General features: G+C 51.8%; 2 protein-coding genes across 2 annotated transcripts; both read left to right on the forward strand.

Annotated features, from left to right (window-relative positions):
- Positions 1–6: 6 nt before the first annotated feature.
- Tbc1d10b (TBC1 domain family member 10B) lies at positions 7–11,395 on the forward strand. Its single transcript, XM_055627278.1, has 9 exons — positions 7–997; positions 3,824–3,923; positions 4,212–4,319; positions 4,407–4,513; positions 8,707–8,821; positions 8,946–9,011; positions 9,199–9,388; positions 9,690–9,844; positions 9,932–11,395. Exons 1-9 carry the CDS (start codon positions 126–128, stop codon positions 10,550–10,552), a joined length of 2,334 nt encoding a protein of 777 aa, XP_055483253.1. The 5' UTR covers positions 7–125; the 3' UTR covers positions 10,553–11,395.
- Positions 11,396–13,107: 1,712 nt separating this feature from the next.
- Positions 13,108–17,211, forward strand: Cd2bp2 (CD2 cytoplasmic tail binding protein 2). Its single transcript, XM_055627279.1, has 7 exons — positions 13,108–13,265; positions 13,732–13,832; positions 14,042–14,177; positions 14,298–14,455; positions 14,559–15,000; positions 15,079–15,185; positions 15,261–17,211. Exons 2-7 carry the CDS (start codon positions 13,755–13,757, stop codon positions 15,369–15,371), a joined length of 1,032 nt encoding a protein of 343 aa, XP_055483254.1. The 5' UTR covers positions 13,108–13,265; positions 13,732–13,754; the 3' UTR covers positions 15,372–17,211.
- Positions 17,212–18,345: the final 1,134 nt, after the last annotated feature.

Raw genomic sequence — 18,345 nt, forward strand, 5'->3', positions numbered from 1 at the left:
CCGGCGCGCGCCGAGCCGCGCCCTTCGCCCTCTCTGCAGCCCGGGCGGGCTGCTCCGGGCGGCCTGCGGGGCAGCGCCTTCTGCGGCCTCCCCGGCGGAGGGGATGTGAGGGGCGGCCCGCGGCCATGGAGACGGGCCCGGCGCCCCTGGTGGCCCCGCCGCGCCGTCACGGCGCCCCCGCGGCCCCCTCGCCTCCGCCCCGGGGTTCCCGGGCCGGGCCGGTCGTAGTGGTGGCCCCCGGACCGCCGGTGACTACGGCCACTTCGGCCCCCGTCGACCTGGTGGCCCCCGGGGAGGCTCGGCCCGCCTGGGTCCCAGCATCGCCGCAGACGCCAGCCACGGCGGCCCCGGGCAGCACGGTGGTGGTGCTGACCCTGGAGGCCTCGCCCGAAGCCGCCAAGACGCAGGAGCCCCCCGCACCGGCGGCGGCAGAGGCAGGAGTCGAGACGTCGGTGGCCTCGGTTTCGGGGACGGACTCTCCGAAGGCGGAAGAGGTTCGCGCCTCGCCTGTCCCAGGACCGGGGACCCCCACTCGGACCCCTTCCAGAACGGCACCTGGAGCCCTGACTGCCAAACCCCCGCTTGCCCCCAAGCCGGGAACCACAGTGGCTTCAGGAGTGACTGCACGGGGTGGAGCAGAAGAGGTGACAGGTGGACATGGAGCTGCTACATCAGCCTCAGCAGGGCCTGTCGCGGCCCCTCCCGGGACGTGTGAGGCTCCGGTGGCTGTGGTGACGGTGACCCCAGCCCCGGAGCCTGTTGAAAACTTTCAAGACCTGGGCTCCACGTCCAGCCTAGGACCTGGCATCTCTGGGCCTCGAGGGCAGGCCCCGGACACCCTGAGCTACTTGGATTCCGTGAGCCTCATGTCCGGGACCCTGGAGTCCTTGCCGGATGATGTGAGCTCTTTGGGTTCAGACTCGGAGATAAACGGGCTGGCCCTGCGCAAGACGGACAAGTATGGTTTCCTTGGGGGCAGTCAGTACTCGGGCAGCCTGTGAGTACACAGTGGGCACCCGTGGGGCTGCCTGTGGAAGCGGAGGTGGGGGAAGGGAAAATGATGCACCTGGCCAGTTCTGACCCAGGGAGTCATTAGCAGGAGCTGCAGGGCCCAGAGCATCCTGAGGTTTCTGTGGCTTCAGAGTTGGAGATCAGGGATGCAGGCAGTCATCTAGGCTTAAGCCTAGACCTTGCGTAGGCCTGTGTCCTTGAGCTAGTGGTGTCCCCGTTGCTGTGCCTCAGTTTCCGCTGTGAAGTGAAGGGTTGAGTGAGATACCTTCTAAGCAGCTAAGGTACCAGCTGCTTCGTTTGAAACTCTTAACTAAAGGCCAGATATTCTGGAAGGTTGGCTGGGCCCGGGTTCTGGCCCCTGAGGGCAGGAGGGATGCAGGCACCTTCAGAATGGCAGCAGGGCAGAATGGTGGGGTGAGGAAGACCGGTTGGAGGGGAGACCCTCCAGGCAGGGCTCCTGTGAGAGGGCAGTCTTGTATTTTCACTGAAGGAAAGGGATGGGGGTGGCCTCTTCCCCATTTCCTCATCTCCCCTGCCCTGGTTGAGCTTTCCTAGTTCCTTCCAGGGAGGGGCCTGAGTCACTCCTAAGGTGGGGGTGTGATTGCCCTGACTTCTTCCTTCCCCCTCTCTGGATCCTAACCAATGTTCCTGTGCTCCCTTAACCTGCTTGCTAGTCAGTAACCTGGTTAGTTCGTTCAGCCTAGGGCGCTGCCTGAGGACACTGCAGCCAGGCTCTGAACTGAGCACTGACTGAAGTAGACTTTCAAAGCGCACCTCTGGAGGGAATGCCTAAACAGTTGGTTTCAATATAGTTGTTGGGTTTAGCCTAGAGATCAGAGGGTTCTGTGAGCACCTGGATGTGAGATTCTGCTCGAGAGGATCTGAATCAGGAAGGTGGGGGTTGGAAGAGTAATAGAGTGAGGGCTTGTGAGCTAACAAACTTCAAAACTTGATTGGACACCAATGTTCAGACTGAACTCTAACTGAAGGTTGACCCTGGACCTTTCTCCTGCACTTTCTTCCAGCCCGTAAGAAACAAAAGTATGTTTGCCAACCTCAAATCACACAGATCTGTGTGACTAGTGGACAGTCCTCCGTACTAGCCTGTCCAGAGGAACTTGGTTCAGATTTGGTTTTAGAATATTGCTCCTGTGTCAGGCACTGTGCTGGGTCTATTTCTCAGCTTTGTGACTTTGTCACTTGAGAATCTGCCTTCCATGTCAGAGGAATTACCTCTAAGGCAAGATTGGTTGTGACAATTTAGCATGAACACTTTTTTTCTCCTACAGGGTAAAGTCCAAGCTCTTTAGGCTGCACACTGGCTCAGTACTGCCCAGCCACGCTAGCCTCTTTGGTGTCAGCACCCGTCTGTCAGGCTCCGTATTAAATTAGTAGTGAATTGCTATTAAGGCTTGTCCACCTGTCCGGAATGTTCTTCCCCTACTCTGGTACATTTCTGATGTCCTTTCCTCCAAGAAGCCTCCCCTGATACCTACTGTCCTTGTAATAATTAATAACTCTTGTGTGGCTCTTTGTCCTTGCATCTCTTAGGTCATAGTGGATCCCCCCTTTTAAGATTTAGCGAAGTACGTATATGGGTGTTTTGCCTGCATTCAGGTCTGTGCACCATGTGCATGCAGGGCCCAGCGAGGCCGGAAGACAGCTTCAGATCCTCTGGAACTGGAATTACATACTGTTGCTTGCTGCCACGTGGATGCTGGGAACTGAGCCCTGGTTCTCTACAAGAGCATCAGTGCTCTTAGAGCTGAGCCATCGCTCCCGTCCTTCCCTCCCTTTGTACACTAATGTTCCTGGGGATGGAAAAGGCCCAGAGAGTGTGGAACTGATTTATGACAGACATGAAATGAGGGATGATATCTCTGTTTAAGGACTTTCCAGCACAAAATAAATTAACATCTTTTAGCTCCTATTTAACCAGTCCTTATAACTATAGGTAGTGGCATCCCAATTATAGCTGAGGAAGAGACTCAGGTTACTCACATGTCAAGACTTATATCCACTAAGGGAAAGGACTGGGTTTTGAGCTTAGTCTGGAATTTCTAAAACCCATGTTCTTTCTTCCATTTTGTTCCGCTGGAACTGGTTCCTGTAGGTCACCAACCATTTCCAGACAGATGGAGCACCTTGAACATTGAGCTGACAGAACAGCATCAGGGCAGGAGAATTCATTTACTTGGGAATCTGGGGAGGTTGCAGAGAGGAAGTCACAGATGGTCCAGAAAATCTTGAGTCTCGCAGGCTAAAATGAGACATCCAAGGCCATTTTCCCTGAGCCCCTGCTACAGGCTATTTACAGATCCTTTCAGTTAGACGTTGTCGTTCTCCTACCGAACAAATGAGGAAATTGAGGCTTAGAAAAGTCAAGTGACTCGTTCAAGGTCACACAATGAATAGATGGTAAAACTAGGACTTAGATCCAGATTTAATACAAAATGTGGTTTATACTTTATTAGTTTTGTCAGTGCTGGGACTGAGTTCAGGGCCCTTCACATGCAAGACAGGCACAGTACCACTGATCTACATTCTCAACCAGAATGTATCTTTTCAATAATACCAAGATTGGATGTGTCAGAAGTGGGATTTAAACTCTCCATGTAGAGATCAGGTAGGGAAGGAAGCCTTTTAAAGTGTGGTGGACAAGGCTTTAGATCGCTGTAATGAGACATTTTGATCTCATACAATTTCCAGTTTTTTGAGTTGAGCCTGAGGGAACTGGCAGCCTCAGTTTCTCCAGCAGCCTGGCTCTGTACTACTGCCACTGACCTCTTCCGTACTTACTCCAATTCTACAGAGAGAGCTCAATTCCTGTGGATGTGGCTCGGCAGCGGGAGCTCAAATGGCTGGAGATGTTCAGTAACTGGGATAAGTGGCTGTCACGGCGTTTCGAGAAGGTCTGAGGGCTGTATGGTGGGCTGGGCAATGTGCAAGGGCAGGTGGGGGTAGTGGGGATGTACAGAAAAGCCCAGGAAACTAATAATATCTGCCCTGCTAACACACTGAGGATCAGTGGTATTTGGGCCTAAGGAGGAGGAGCTTTAAACTGTAGCCAGACCATGTCCAATGTCGCCGTCACATCTGGCATGTGGGAGGAATGTCTCTGCGAGCCTGATGGCTGCTGGGGAAAGCTGGGAGAATGTTCCAGCTTAGAAGCTGTCACCCTAGATGCTACTCTGCCTTAGGTAAAGCTGCGCTGCCGGAAAGGGATCCCTTCCTCTCTCAGAGCCAAGGCCTGGCAGTACCTGTCTAATAGCAAGGAACTCCTGGAGCAGAACCCGGGCAAGTTTGAGGTTTGTGCAACTCTGGGGTGTGGGGATAAGTGGCAGGAGAAATCAACTCTCCCAGACTCTGAGGTAATCCCTGCTGTCCCGCTGCAGGAGCTGGAACGGGCTTCTGGGGACCCCAAGTGGCTGGATGTGATTGAGAAGGACCTGCATCGTCAGTTCCCTTTCCATGAGATGTTTGCTGCTCGAGGAGGGCATGGGTAAGAGCCTGACTGAGTGGGACAGTGGCAAACATCTTTTGAAGGTTCTGGGTACATAATGAGGCTTAGTCCAAGCAATTCCTGCTCTGGAGGGCTCTTAGGAGGGTGATTGTTAAAATGGTTGATGTCAAGCAGTGTTAAAAGAAGTGTCCATTCAGTATCGGCTATTACAATGATGGGAGTTTGATAGTCTCAAAAAAATACGGCATGTTAAAACCTGAAGTAGTAAAGCTGTACTGTATCTCTCTTACTAACATTGCAGTCTAAATACTCCTGTGGCTACTACTTAAAGTTTTAAAATGCTTTGAAAATTTAGCATTATATGTTTTAGCTCTTAACATTTGGAAGTCATTAACTTGGTATTATATATCTATAGAAGTTTTGAGGTTTTGAGGTTAATTTCCCTTCTGTACCTATCTCCTGTCAAATTTGGTTCAACATTTTATATATTGAGAGACTGACTATTTCAAATGTCTAATGTTTGCACACTAATTAAATTTTTATTACTTAAAAAAAAAAACAAAACAAAACAAGAAGAGGTGTCCTGTGAGAGAGATTCTAATTTGGGCCTTTGTGTAGGTCCATGGAGGACTAATTGAGGATTTGTGGATAGGGGTTTTCCTTCCTGGGAGGATGTATAAGCAGTGTCTGGACAGTGGGTTTTTGTAGAGCTGAATCTGGAAAAGAAGTTTGGGCCAGATCACCAAGAGCCACGGCACTTGGATTTTTATTCTGTAGGTTAAGCTTCTTCAAGATGAAATATACATACCTTAATAGTCTGCAAGGTGATCTTAGGTGCTTCTATGGCCTTTCTGTTGCTGTTGTGTTGGAGTTGATAGCATGCCTCTCACATGCTAGGCAAGTATTCTACCACTCAGCTAAGTTCTCAGCCCTACATGCACTTCATGAAGTATATATATTTTCTTCTTTCTGTATATACTATTTATTTTTTTCCTTGAGCTAGGGTCGGACTATGTAGGCCAGACTGGTTTCTAATTCAGATCTATCTCTGTCTCCCAAGTACTAGGATTAAAGGCTATGCAGCTACAACCAGCTTTTGTTTGTTTGTTGAAAGTGACCTTGAACTTGCTGGGTATTGACTGCCCTGGAGCTCAGTCCTCTGCTGCAGCCTCTCAAGTGCTAGGACTATAGCTATGTGCTACCATGCCTAGTTCGAATAACATTTTTACAAATATGTTCATCTTTCAGCACATGGTTATTGAGTACCTGCTTCTGTCACACACGACAGCCATGAACTAAAACTGAAAAGCTTGTCTTCCTGTGGGAGCAGACAGTCCTAGAGGAAGGAGAGTGTGGAAAGCAGTGATAAGCACTGGAGAGGAGTTTAAAGCAATAAAGGAAAATGGAGAGCATGTGGGGACAGGGTTCAGGAGCAGAAAGTATGAGAGACTTGGTACTTATGAGTACAGATCAGAATTAGAGAAAAGGTAGGTTTGGGTTATGCCAGAAGTTTTTAAAGAGTCAGACTTGGTAGCTCATGCCTATAGTCTCAGGTACTTGGGTAGACTTTGGGGGGAGGGCTCACACCAGCACTTAGGAAGCTGAGGCAGGAGGGTTGTCATGAATTTAAGGCCAGCCTGACATACATCTTGAGTTCCAGGACAAGTTTATTAGAGTAAGGCTCTGCCTCAAACTAGGAAGGTGTTGCCTATTGGATATCCAGGGGATGTTGGCAGATTGGGTACCCAATATATTATAAATTTGGATTTCAGGAAAGAAGGGGTTTTTGTTTGTTTGTTTGTTTGTTTGTTTTTGTTGTTGTTTGCTTTGAGACAGGGTTTTGCTATGTAGCCTTGGCTTTCCTGGAACTTATTCTGTAGACCAGGCTGGCCTCAAACTCAGAGATCGACCTGCCTTTGCAGAATTAAAGGTGTGTGCCACCACTGCCTGGCTCAGGAAGGAAGTTTAAATTAGTGATAAATTGGAAATTGAAAATGTATTTTATGGAAGGATTAGGCTCACCATGGGACTCTATGAGGTTGCCAGGCAGCAAGTGTAGGTACAAAAGGAAGACGGGACCTGGTGTGGTAGCACTCATCTTTGAATCTCAGCCTGGGGAGACAGGCTGGTCCTTGGGAGTCTCAGGTCAGTCTGGTCTATAACAAAGTAGTCTTGGGCCAGTCAGACATGCATAGTGAGACCTGTCTCCAAAAAAAAAAAAAAAAAAAAAAAGGCAATCAAGGCTTGAGCCCTGAAGTACCAATGTTTTGAGAATGAGAGGGTGAAATATATATATAGAAAGAACACTAGAAGCCATAGCAGAAGGGGCTTCTGACTTTGGGAAGCAAAGTGAAGAAATGCTTTGAGGACCAGCTTCAAGAAATGGTGCTGAGGGATGAGTTCATAAAGTCTGAGAATTAGCTTGGTCATAATACTGTATAAGTTAGTAGTGACTTTTTGTTTTGTTTTGAGACAAAGTATAGCTTAGCTGGCCTCAGAGTTCTGGAAATCTTCCTGCCTCGGCCTCGAGTCCTGGGGTTAAAGGTGTGAGCCACTACATTTGTCTCATTAGTGACTTGATAAAATTAGTTTTGTGGGGAGCATAGGGAAATGCCTGCCAAGAGTGTAGGAAGGAGGACATGGAAGACAATGTGTTTTTTCGAGCAACTTGGCTGACTAGGTAAGGAAAGAAACTATTCTTTGGAGGGGAGAGTGGGATTAAGGGATGCTGTTTTAAACAACAGTGAGGACTAGTGAGGTGGCTCAGTGGGTAAAGGTACTTGATTGACAAGCCTGACAACCTCAGTAAGGAAAAAAAAAAAGCAACAGCAAGTCTGGAAACTTAGCTCAGTGGTGGAGCACTTGCCTAGCATGCATAAGGCCCTGGGATCAATCCTAGTACTATAAAATAAATCATTTAAAAAGCAGATTATTAGTATACTAATGGGAATTTGAAGAGAAAAATTGATGAAGCAGAAAAGGCGGCACACTCATAGCAGAAAGGAAGTCTGGGATCCAGTCATAAGCAGAAGGGTGGATATGATGGAAGCTATATTATTGCATGCCTGGTGCCCAACGATGTCAGAAGAGGTGTGGGATCCTCTGGAACGGAAGTTACAGGTGGTTGTGAGCCACCGTGTCTGTGAGTGCTGGGAGCTAAGCCTGGTCCTCTGCAAGAGCAATACAAGTGCTCTTAACTGCTGAGCCGTCTCTCCGGCCCCAGGGTCTTGTTAGTGTAGTTTGGTGGTTGTGATGTATTAGGGAGAATAATCGGCATCATAAGGTCTGTCACTACATTAGTAAACAGGCGTGGGATGTAGCTCATTCAGCAGAGTGCTTGTTGAGCGTGCCTGAAGCCCTGAGTCTGCTTTCCACAGAAAACCAAGTGTGATGGTACATGCCAGTAATCCTGGTGCTGGAGAGATGGAGGCAGGAGGATCAGAAATCAAGGGTCATTTTTGGACACAGAGGGTTGGAACCCAGCAAGGGCTACATGAAACACTGTCTCAAAATGTTTTAAAAGTAATAGTGATAAGGTATAAGGGATCACATCTGAATGACTGGTTTTGGGGTGGTGCTGGCATAAGAAGTATCAGCAGTGACTGCAGGCAGGGAGATCTGGGAGGTCGGTAGGTGTTTTGGGCAGGAGAAGAGGTCAGAGATGGAAGTAGCTGTGGAGGGGAAGAGAGAGCATGTGAATGAAGTTCAGGATGTAGTATGGCTCAGACTTGGGAATGCAGAAAGCTGTTTTTGAGTAGATGGAAATACCAGACTTATGGAACTCGGCAAGAAAAAAGCAGGGCGAGGGCACAGATCTGGTTCCATACAGAGATGAGAGAAAGGTGTGAGGAACAGCTGGCTTCCTGGCCTTTACCAAGAACCAGGACAACTGGACATGTTGGGAGATCTGATGAAGCTCAGTACAGATTGCCTGCCCTGGAGTATAAAAAGCATGTGGTTCCAAAGGAGGGCCGATGTTGTGGCTGTTGATAGGTTCCTCGGGAAATGACCATGATTGCTTTGGGGGTGGTTGCAGGTGAAATAGGGAAATGGGTATGCAGCCAAGGGTGAAAGGCCAGGACCTAGACTGTTTTGATGCTGAACCTTTGGTAGGCAGGGCTGGGCAGGTAGAGGTGGTAAAGCTCTGATTCAAGCTTGGAGCTTGATGTAACAGGGTGCTAGTCCAGGCTAGGGGCAGGTTTGGTGACTGCCATCTTCTGCACTCCCCTTAGGCAACAGGACCTGTACCGAATCCTGAAGGCCTATACCATCTACAGGCCTGACGAGGGCTACTGTCAGGCCCAAGCCCCAGTGGCTGCCGTGCTGCTCATGCACATGCCTGCTGAGGTCAGCATAAGTGGACCTGTTTGGGGTGGGGGTGAGAAGATCTTGGCATACCGTGGTGACGGGAGAGCTGCCTACTCCCTGCTTCTCAGGCCCCATCCCTGCCTCTTGTTCTTGCCCTTCTTAGCAAGCCTTTTGGTGCCTGGTACAGATCTGCGACAAGTACCTCCCAGGTTACTACAGTGCAGGGCTGGTGAGTGTCTGGAAGCTGGGTACACTGGGGCTGTGACTTTCCCCAAGGCTGCCATAGGTCCTTGCCTTGCCTCACTTGTCCTGTCCCTCTAGCACTGAGGTTAAGACACCCTCTCAGCTTTGATTGTACCCTGAGGGGGCCATAGTAAGCCAGACCCACTTCTCATGGCTCTTCCCATCATCTCTAGGAGGCCATTCAGTTGGATGGAGAAATTTTTTTTGCAATCCTGCGCAAAACTGCTCCGCTGGCACATCGGCACCTTCGGCGGCACCGAATTGACCCCGTGCTCTACATGACAGAATGGTTCATGTGCATCTTTGCCCGCACCCTCCCCTGGGCTTCAGTGCTACGTGTCTGGGACATGTTTTTCTGTGAAGGTATTTCAGTGGCCATCTAGGCTGAGGGGGCTAGGATTGGTCACTTTACTGCTGGCCCATGGACAAAAGTATTGTTGGGCCTAGGTTTCACAATAAGCAGTCTGCATGATGGAAAAACAGGACCCATCTTGGTTCAGCCACCAACCTAGAGTCTCTTTGCTCTGCAAGAAATCTGCAACCCATAGCAACCTTCTTCACCTGTAAGGCTGGCAGAAAACAGCAACAGGGGCTGTCTTTCCTCCAAGAGACAGGTTGAGATCCTGGACCTGATCTCTCTTTGCATTCATCTCTGACCCTGTAGGCGTTAAGATCATCTTCCGAGTGGCTCTGGTCTTACTTCGACACGCACTGGGTTCTGTGGAAAAGCTACGCTCCTGTCAAGGCATGTATGAAACCATGGAGCAGCTTCGAAACTTGCCACAGCACTGTATGCAGGAGGACTTCCTGGTGCATGAGGTAGGCCATGAACCTCAGCATACCTTGACCCACTTCAACCCATCCCCACACCTGTCTATACTCTGCCTCCCATGTCCTCTTGTCTAGGTAACCAGCCTGCCAGTGACAGAAGCATGGATTGAGCGGGAGAATGCAACCCAGCTGAGGAAGTGGCGGGAAACTAGGGGAGAGCTGCAGTATCGGCCCTCACGGCGACTGCATGGCTCCCGAGCAATCCATGAGGAACGCAGACGGCAGCAGCCACCCCTGGGTCCTTCCTCCAGCCTCCTCAGCCTCCCTAGTCTCAAGAGCAGAGGCTCCCGGGTAGCTGGAGGGGCTCCTTCCCCACCACCACCTGTCAGAAGGGCTAGTGCTGGCCCTGTCCCTGGGGCCGTTGTCACTGCTGAGGGACTGCATCCATCCCTTCCTTCACCTACTGGCAACAGCACCCCACTAGGCACTAGCAAGGAGACCAGGCGTCAGGAGAAAGAGCGGCAGAGACAGGAGAAGGAGCGGCAGAGACAGGAGAAGGAGCGGGAGAAGAAGGAGAAGGAGCGGCAAAAGTGGGAAAAGGAGCAAGAGAAGAAGCAGGAGAAGGAGCGGCAGAAGCAGGAGAAGAAGGGCCAAAGCCGGAAACTTTCCTTGCGTCGAAAGGCAGATGGGCCCCCAGCACCCCACGATGATGGGGACAAGTCAGCAGCTGAGGCCCGGCAGGATGCTTACTTCTGACCTCTTGCTGGGTCTGGATGGCACGGCCCTCCTTTTCCTCAGCCAAGAACAGGCCGGACAGGGGTGTTCTCCCAGCTCCCTTGGCAGGCTCTTCCTTTTTCTGAGGAAAGTGGCTTGATTTCCCTGAGTCCTTGCCAGCTGCTGATCCCTACATGGCCAGGGCAGCCACAGTGCATGGGACAGCTACGTTTCTTAGGGTAACAGTGACCAAGTCTGGAGACTCTTTTGTCCAATTAGGCCCAGCTTGGGTCTCTGTCACTCCTATGAATTCCTTCTGGGGTGCTGTCTTAATTCGACAGGAGTCACCAGATGGGTGACTCTTGGAAATGGCAGTTAGCAGTTGCAGATTCTTACTCTCCAGTGGCTTCCCTTAGATGGTGGAGCTAGGTTCCTTTTCCTGTCTTGGGGCCCTGCCTGTCACCCCAGTCTTTCTGGGGCCAAGGCTGTGTTTTCTCTCCTGGATATCCTTATGTTGTAATTATGTACAGAAGGTCAGGTTGGCCTGGGGGGGGGGGGTGCTGTCCTTTCCCCTTTCCACAGTGCTTCACTCCAGTTTATTTAAGGGGATGTGCAAAGAAATGTCCTCCATTTCCTTCCCACCCATGTCCTGCTCTGTCCTAACCCACTTGCTTTGTATGCTCAGGCCTCTCTGCTGTCTCATCAGGAAACCTAGCTCTCATTTTGTTCCTTTCCAGCCATCAAGCCCCTTTCTGAGTAAGGGTCTTCCCTTGAGTCCAGGGGGCGGAACCCAGTGTTTACATTCTCTTCTGTCTTGGTCCCACCCCAGTGGCGCTTTTGTGGCGCTTTGAGGAACCGGAAAAAGAACCTGCTGTCATACCTGGAGCTGTCTCCTGCCTTCTTATTTGAAGAGGGTTGTAGAGTAAGGGGAGGGAGCCAGAGAGAAAGCCCAAGGCCCCCTTGGGTGCAGGCTGCTGATCTTGGCAGGAACATCTAGACCAGCAGTTCTCCACCTTCCCAATGCTGCAGTCCTTTGACACAGTTCCTTGTGCTGTGACCCCCGCCCCCAGACATAAAATTTTCAGTGCTACTTCATAACTTACTACAGCCATGACTCATAATGCAGATATCTGCCTTTTCTGATAATCTCAGGCAACCCTTACGAAAGGGTCATCTGACCCCAAGGGGGTCATAGTGAAGCCTTGCTCCCTATCTTATCAATAGACAGTTGTCCAGCTCCTGCCTCAGCTTTGCCTGGGATCTGCTCCTCCACTGTCACGGGCCTCCTGGGACTCTGCACAGCCTGCAGGCCTGGGATAGTTCCCACATGCTTGTGCAGCTCCTGGAAGTTGAAGGGGTCCTGCGAGTGGCTGCAGAGCCACCTGTTTTAGGATCGCGCTAGGTTCTTAGAGGCTTGGCAGTTCCTGGTACTGGGCTTCCGGGTGGACTAGCTGCCTTCAGTTGATCGCATCGGGTGCACACAACCGACCGGCCAGCTCTTGTTTTCTGTGGCTGCATTGTAGCCCACCCCCTCTGCCCAGGAGTCAGGATGGTGGAGGCATGGACTTATGTGGCTGTGAGGCAGAGCTCCACTTGGCAGTGGATCAGCTCCACTAGGTGGGTGAGGATCAGGGATGTGTGGTCTCGAGATAAAAAGTTCCCCTCAGGATGAGCTAGCTGGGCTGAGAACTGGTGTTTCAGGCTCCTTTCCTGTAGCAAGAGGCCCTCCTGGCCCAAGACCTGTGTTCTGTTCCCACGGGAGACACTGATGTCACACTTTCAGTGAAGATGCGTGGTGATTCAGAATGGTATAAAATACTAGAGCAAGGTGTGGTCTACCTAGCCGCCCTCTTCCAGCTCCGGCAGGATCACCTGGGCTATCTGGCCCAAGGGTGTTCAGGCTTTGAGATGGAGACCTCACTGTACCGAAAGGTCTCACCTGGCCCCACCTCTGCAGGCGCTGGATTGCATCTCGGCAGTTTGCTAAGGCGTTGGGTAGGCTGGCAACTGGCTCAAGAACTTCTGGGGGCAGGGCACTATGGACTTTGACTGGGTTCTGGGCAGCGATGCCATTGCACCTGTGATGGCTGTTCCACTACAGAAACTAGGCATCGAGTGGTTAACGGTCAAATGACTTCCTGGGTCCTAAAAGAAGCTGGGTTTGGAAAATGCTTGAGCGCTTACAGTCAGAAGCAGGACTCTGGGGAAGCAAGGCTTTTTTAAAAGACCGAGCGGCTGTATTCCAGACTGCCCACAACCAATCCTGCCTCAGTTTTCCGAGTCCTGGGACTGCGTCAGGCTTGGAAATCAGGGTCTCTCCTGACTGCCGTCAGGTGTGCAGAACCCCATCCACAAAAGCAAACTGAAGCCTGCTCGGCCTGCGCCCCTCCACCAGGCCTCGGAACCCCTGAGCAGACAGAGCGCCACGTCCTCACCAGAGCCTCCACGGCAGAGGAATAATAAACACTTCCCGCCATCCTCAAGCCGGGTGAGGCAGCACGGAGCTCACGCGAGGCTTGGTCGGTCCTACGTCACTTCCTGCGGAGAGGCGGCCTTGACTAAAGGTGTACTTCCGCCCATGCCCGCCGACTTTTGGAGAGGAGTGAAGCTACTTCCGGTCCCTCATGGCGTTTTTCTTTTTTTTTCTCAGTCTTCTTCCGGGTGAGAGAGGCGGGTGCCTCGGATGTAATAGCAGCGAAAGCATCTTTCCTTTTCTTCCCCGCCTGACCGAGGGTTCCTAGGGGAGCGCCAGCGGGTAAGCCTGTTCGAGGGCCTGCGGGTTCGCTTCGGCTCCGGTCCGTAGGCCGAGCCGGACGTGGTCGAGCGGGTCGCTGCGTGGAATTGGGGGTTCGAGGCTACTAGGGCGCCGGCTCTTGGATTCGACCGGCCTCTGAGTGCACTCGGGTGGGAGAGGTGTTTGAGCTCTGTAGCTCCGGGCTGGTAGGATGAGTGATGACGTAGGGGAGCCCAGCTTTTTTTTCCCGGGCAGGAGTCCCCGCGGGGTCCACGCGGGGGCGGAGATCCTTCACGCAGTCCTCTGAAGGGCCAAGCCAGTTCCGGACGTCCTGCCTACTAGTTCTTTCAGATAGTTTAGTGATCCTTTCTCTCTCAGACGGGACCTGGCATTTAGCAAGAAGAAAATGTCTGTGGAGCCTGGGCGCGCTCTCGGTCCTTTTTCCTTTATCTGATTTCTTTACTCCGTGTCTTTCCCCGCGGTCCAGCTGGAGGAAGTCTACTGCCAATCATGCCAAAGAGGAAAGTGACTTTTCAAGGTGTGGGAGATGAGGATGATGATGATGAAATCAGTGTTCCCAAAAAGAAGGTGAGATGCCCAGATTCCTACGCTCTGTGGAGAACTGAGGGGAAAGAAGCTAGAGAAATCTGATAGGAAGAAAGCTGGGAAGCCAAAGAAAGGGTTAGTTTTTCCCGGTGCACCGGGGTTGGAGGGATTCCAGTTTGGATAAAGGTCCCGAAATATTTGGGGAACTAGCCAGTAATCTGCATTTCTCATTTGCTGCTTTCTGCTCACAGCTGGTGGACCCTGTGGCCGGAGCAGGGGGCCCTGGCAGCCGCTTCAAAGGCAAACACTCTTTAGACAGTGATGAGGAGGATGATGATGAGGAGGGGTCCAGGAAATACGATATCTTGGCCTCAGAGGATGTAGAAGGTGAGCTACTCACAAGGCGTGAACTATGTTGGAGGGACAAGTCTGGATATGGAGGAGGGAGGGGTGCCCGTTTTTTTTCTTTTGCATGCCTAGCATGGGGCCCCCATGTTTTTGGTACAGGTCAGGAAGCAGCTACGCTCCCTAGTGAGGGGGGTGTGAGGATCACACCTTTCAACCTGCAGGAAGAGATGGAGGAAGGCCACTTCGATGCTGACGGCAACTACTTCCTGAACCAGGATGCACAGATCCGAGACAGCTGGCTGGACAACATTGACTGGGTGTGACCCGGGAACTGCCCTGGCTTAGGCTTGGGAGTGAGGGTGCTGGCCTGGGCCCACGGGGGAAGTTCTGTAGGAAGTGATAGTTCTCTCTTCCTTACAGGTGAAGATCAAGGAACGGCCCCCTGATAAGCACCAGGTTTCAGACTCAGAGGACGAAGACAGCCTGGGTCAGACTCCGATGAGTGCCCAAGCCCTCCTGGAGGGACTTTTGGAGCTGATGTTGCCAAGAGAGACAGTGGCTGGGGCACTTAGGCGGCTGGGGGCCCGAGGAGGAGGCAAAGGGGACAGCAGGGGGACCGGGAGGCCCAGTTCCCCCCAGCGCCTAGACCGGCTTTCCGGATTGGCTGATCAGATGGTGGCTCGGGGCAACCTTGGTGTATACCAGGAGACAAGGGAACGGTTGGCTATGCGACTGAAGGGTTTGGGATGTCGAGCCCAGGGACCCCAAGACCCCACACCTCCACCCTCCCTGGACATGTTTGCTGAGGAAGTAACAGAGGGGGAGCTGGAAACCCCCACCCCTACCCCTGCCCATCGAGAAGGTAAGTGCGGAGGGCACGGGAGGGACAGTGTGGGCAGGAGACTGGGCACCTGAGGCCCAAATGCCGTCATTGTTTTAGAAGCAGAGTCAGCAGGGGATGGGCTGATGGACGTGATGTGGGAGTATAAGTGGGAGAACACGGGCGATGCCGAGCTGTATGGACCCTTTACCAGTGCCCAGATGCAGGTAAGCCCCTCCCCATCTTGTCCGTCCATCCCAGCCTCTGTCCTCTTTTCTCAGTTTTGTCCTCTTTCCTTACAGACCTGGGTGAGCGAAGGCTACTTCCCAGATGGAGTTTATTGCCGGAAGCTGGACCCTCCAGGCGGCCAGTTCTACAATTCCAAACGCATTGATTTTGACCTCTACACGTGAGCCTGCCGAGGGCCCAGTGTGGCAGCCCCTTCTTTCTTGGACTTGGCAGAGGAGGCCCCAGCTGCCCTGGGCAGTGAGGCTATGGGGGGGCCACTTTTCAGCCAGTTTCTCTTACCCAATAAAAGCCTTGAGTGTGTATCAGGGCCTTGACTGTGCTGATGGCCAGAAACCAGGGCTTCTCTGAGCTCTTGTCAGCATCACCTGGGCCCTGGAGTGTTTCCTCCGGAGAGATTTTTCCCCAGAGGCTTTTCTCTGGTGTCGTGAACCACCTCACTTCTGTTCCTCCCCCCTTGCTGGCAGAGGTAGGGCCCATCAGGTGTCCTGTGACTTTCTTACCTAGACTTCTGCTTGCCGTGTAAAATTCCCTTCAGTCACCCCATCCTCCAGGCTCCCCTGCAAGTCCTCATTCTGCTGACCTTTGGCTTTTAGGAGCTCAGCTTCTCTGTCCTGGCAGCCTCTTGCAGCTGGGACTTTTGGAAGACTTCGAGAGCCTGTTGAGAACGCACAGGGAGCCTCTGAAACATGGGTTCTCTTCTCCCTAGTCTGTTTTTTTCTGTCCCTCTCTGTAGCTCTCGTAGCTCTGAGTGAAGTGTAAACTGAGTAGTGCCTCAGGACCACCATGCATTCTGCAGGCTCAGAGAGGGACAGGGCCTTCCTGGAGAGCTCATTAATTCCCCTGACCTTTCTTGGCATAAAGCTTTTTCTTGCTTGGTTCTGTCGAGCCCTGCAGCATAAAATTCCTGGGCTCCAGCATCTCCGGCAGAGGGTTAGTGCCTTGAGAAACAGCACTGGACTGGCCCCTTCCAGGAATCCTGAGTGCAGTGGGGGCCTGTGGGAGGCAGGCAGGGACCTAACAGTCCTCACCCGCCAGTGCTGCTGTGTGCCCACCTCACCTGTCCACGAGGGGCACCCTGAGAGTTACAGGGTAGTAGGATCCAGGCTCTGGCCTGGTTGGGGGGCTTGAGGCAGAGACCCCCAACTACTCCGGCAAACCCTGTTTGCTGCCAGCCTGGACCACAGTTTCTCTGACTTTAAGAAGAAGCCTATTAGTGGTAAGCCAGCTGACTTTGTGTTGCTAAGACAGCAGGAATCCTGCAGTTAGCGTAAGGTGTTCCTGATTAAAAAGGAACTGGCTTTGAGTGAAAAGCTGCCGTCTCGGGATGGGTGAAATCCAGGCATGTCCATAGCCGGAGTGATTGCTCACAGGGGTTAGGTGAGCCAGACCCCAGGAGTGTCCCTGAGGTGAGCCCTCCAGGTTCCTCAGATCCGCCTGTTCTAAAGCTGATTTCTTCCCCTCGTGCTTTCTGAGTGCACTTCACCGATGACACCCAGGAGAAGGCAGAAAATTGATTCCCAAAGAAAACCACATCCTGAGCCCCAGACCCTGTGGATAGTACTGTATGTGGGAAGGGGGTGGGTTGTGCAGAAATGGTGACATTGAGTTTGTTGTTGGTTTTTGTTGTTTCTTTTGTTTTGTTTTTTGAGATGGGGTCTCACTAGCCCTGGCTGGCCTGAACTCACAAGAGATCTGCCTGCCTCTGCCTCCCGAGTGTTGGGACTAAAGGCATGCACAAAATTGAGGATTTTCAAAACTGGGGGATTATCTTTGATTATTGGATGGGACCGTTGTAATCATGGGCTCCTTACGCTGGAGGAGTTGCTGAGAAATGCTCAGCAAGAGAGCGGAGGTGAAAGATAGAGAAGAAAGGGTGTCAGGGAGCAGGTGCCCTGGAGAAACAGAAAAGGCAGCCAAGTGCAGCTCCACAGTGATAGCCCGTGAAACCCACTGTGGACTTGTAACCTCCGGAACTGTAAGATAATAAATCTGTGTCAAGCTGCTTACATTGTGTGATTTGATAAAGCACTCCTAGAAAGTGAATACACACCCACCCTCGAGGCCACAGCCACTCTTGAACTAGCCCTATTAGTGCTTTGACATAAGAGTTCTCCAGTTCTCCCGTCCAAGCACTAACCAGGCCCAACCCTGCTTAGCTTTTGAGATTGGGTATATTCCAGGTGGTTCAGCCGTGGAGTTTTCAAAGCTAGTAATCGTTTGGCTTTCTTTTTTGTTTTTTTCTGAGACAGGGTCTTGCATACTATGGCTGTACTGGAATTCACTGTGTAGACCTGGCCGGTCTCGAATTTAGGGAGATCCTCCTGCCTCTGCTTCACAAATGCTGAGCAAACCACCTGGTTCTCCAGGAATAAAACTACAATGTTTTTTTTTTTTTTTTTTAAGGGGCTTGGCAGTTAAAGGACCGAGGTGACGATGGCCCACAGTCATCGGATGCTTTGGCTTCTGCAGGCACCAGGCATGTCTGCAGGTGCAGACAACACTCAGGCAAAGCACCCATACACATCTAGAAATTATTTTTAATCACAACTTTACTTTAGCCAACAACTCCTCATTCTCCAGCCCCGGCAACCCGGACAACACCCGTCTCTGGTGTTTTGGATAGATGGAACTCGACATCATGTGATCTCCTGTCTGGCCTCTTACACCTGGCAGTATTTTTTTTGGTGTTTTTTTTTTTATTTTCCCCCTCCAGAGATAGGGTCTGTGTAGCGCTGGCTGGCCTGGAATCGCTATGTAAAGGAGGCTAGCCTCAGACGTGGAGATTTGCCTGCTTCTGCCTGAGGAGTTCTGGGATGAAGGCGAGCAGCCCCACACAGCCGGGTACTTCAGCCTGTTGCTTAGCGCCTGTTGGACGGTTACCATGTTGCCATTCTGGGGTTTCTCACCTCCACCCTTGCCCCACAGCCCACCCAGATTTGAGGGTTTTTCCCTCCATTGAGTCCACTTTGTGTTGTGCAGCTGCTCCTCTCAGTGTGGAGCGGAAGCCGGCAGTTTGCAGATGGCCCTGCCCGGGTTGGTGTGTAGAATTACATTCAAAGCCTCGGGTGAAGCAACTGCTTTACCCTTAAAAGTTACAGAAAAAAATTGTGCGCGCGCATCCACCCAGGTCATGTACAT

The sequence above is a fragment of the Psammomys obesus genome, unplaced genomic scaffold, assembly GCF_907164565.1.
Source record: "Psammomys obesus unplaced genomic scaffold, mPsaObe1.curated_primary_1811, whole genome shotgun sequence".
NCBI classification, from domain to species: Eukaryota; Metazoa; Chordata; class Mammalia; order Rodentia; family Muridae; genus Psammomys; species Psammomys obesus.

Excerpts from the sequence above, each read along its gene's own strand:
- Tbc1d10b (XM_055627278.1), top strand. The coding sequence starts at position 126 with ATGGAGACGGGCCCGGCGCCCCTGGTGGCCCCGCCGCGCCGTCACGGC. Across the intron at positions 4,320-4,406 it reads AGAACCCGGGCAAGTTTGAG|GAGCTGGAACGGGCTTCTGG; the intron begins GTTTGTGCAACT and ends GTCCCGCTGCAG. Across the intron at positions 9,012-9,198 it reads GTTACTACAGTGCAGGGCTG|GAGGCCATTCAGTTGGATGG; the intron begins GTGAGTGTCTGG and ends CATCATCTCTAG.
- Cd2bp2 (XM_055627279.1), top strand. The coding sequence starts at position 13,755 with ATGCCAAAGAGGAAAGTGACTTTTCAAGGTGTGGGAGATGAGGATGAT. Across the intron at positions 13,833-14,041 it reads TCAGTGTTCCCAAAAAGAAG|CTGGTGGACCCTGTGGCCGG; the intron begins GTGAGATGCCCA and ends TTCTGCTCACAG. Across the intron at positions 14,178-14,297 it reads GGCCTCAGAGGATGTAGAAG|GTCAGGAAGCAGCTACGCTC; the intron begins GTGAGCTACTCA and ends TTTTTGGTACAG.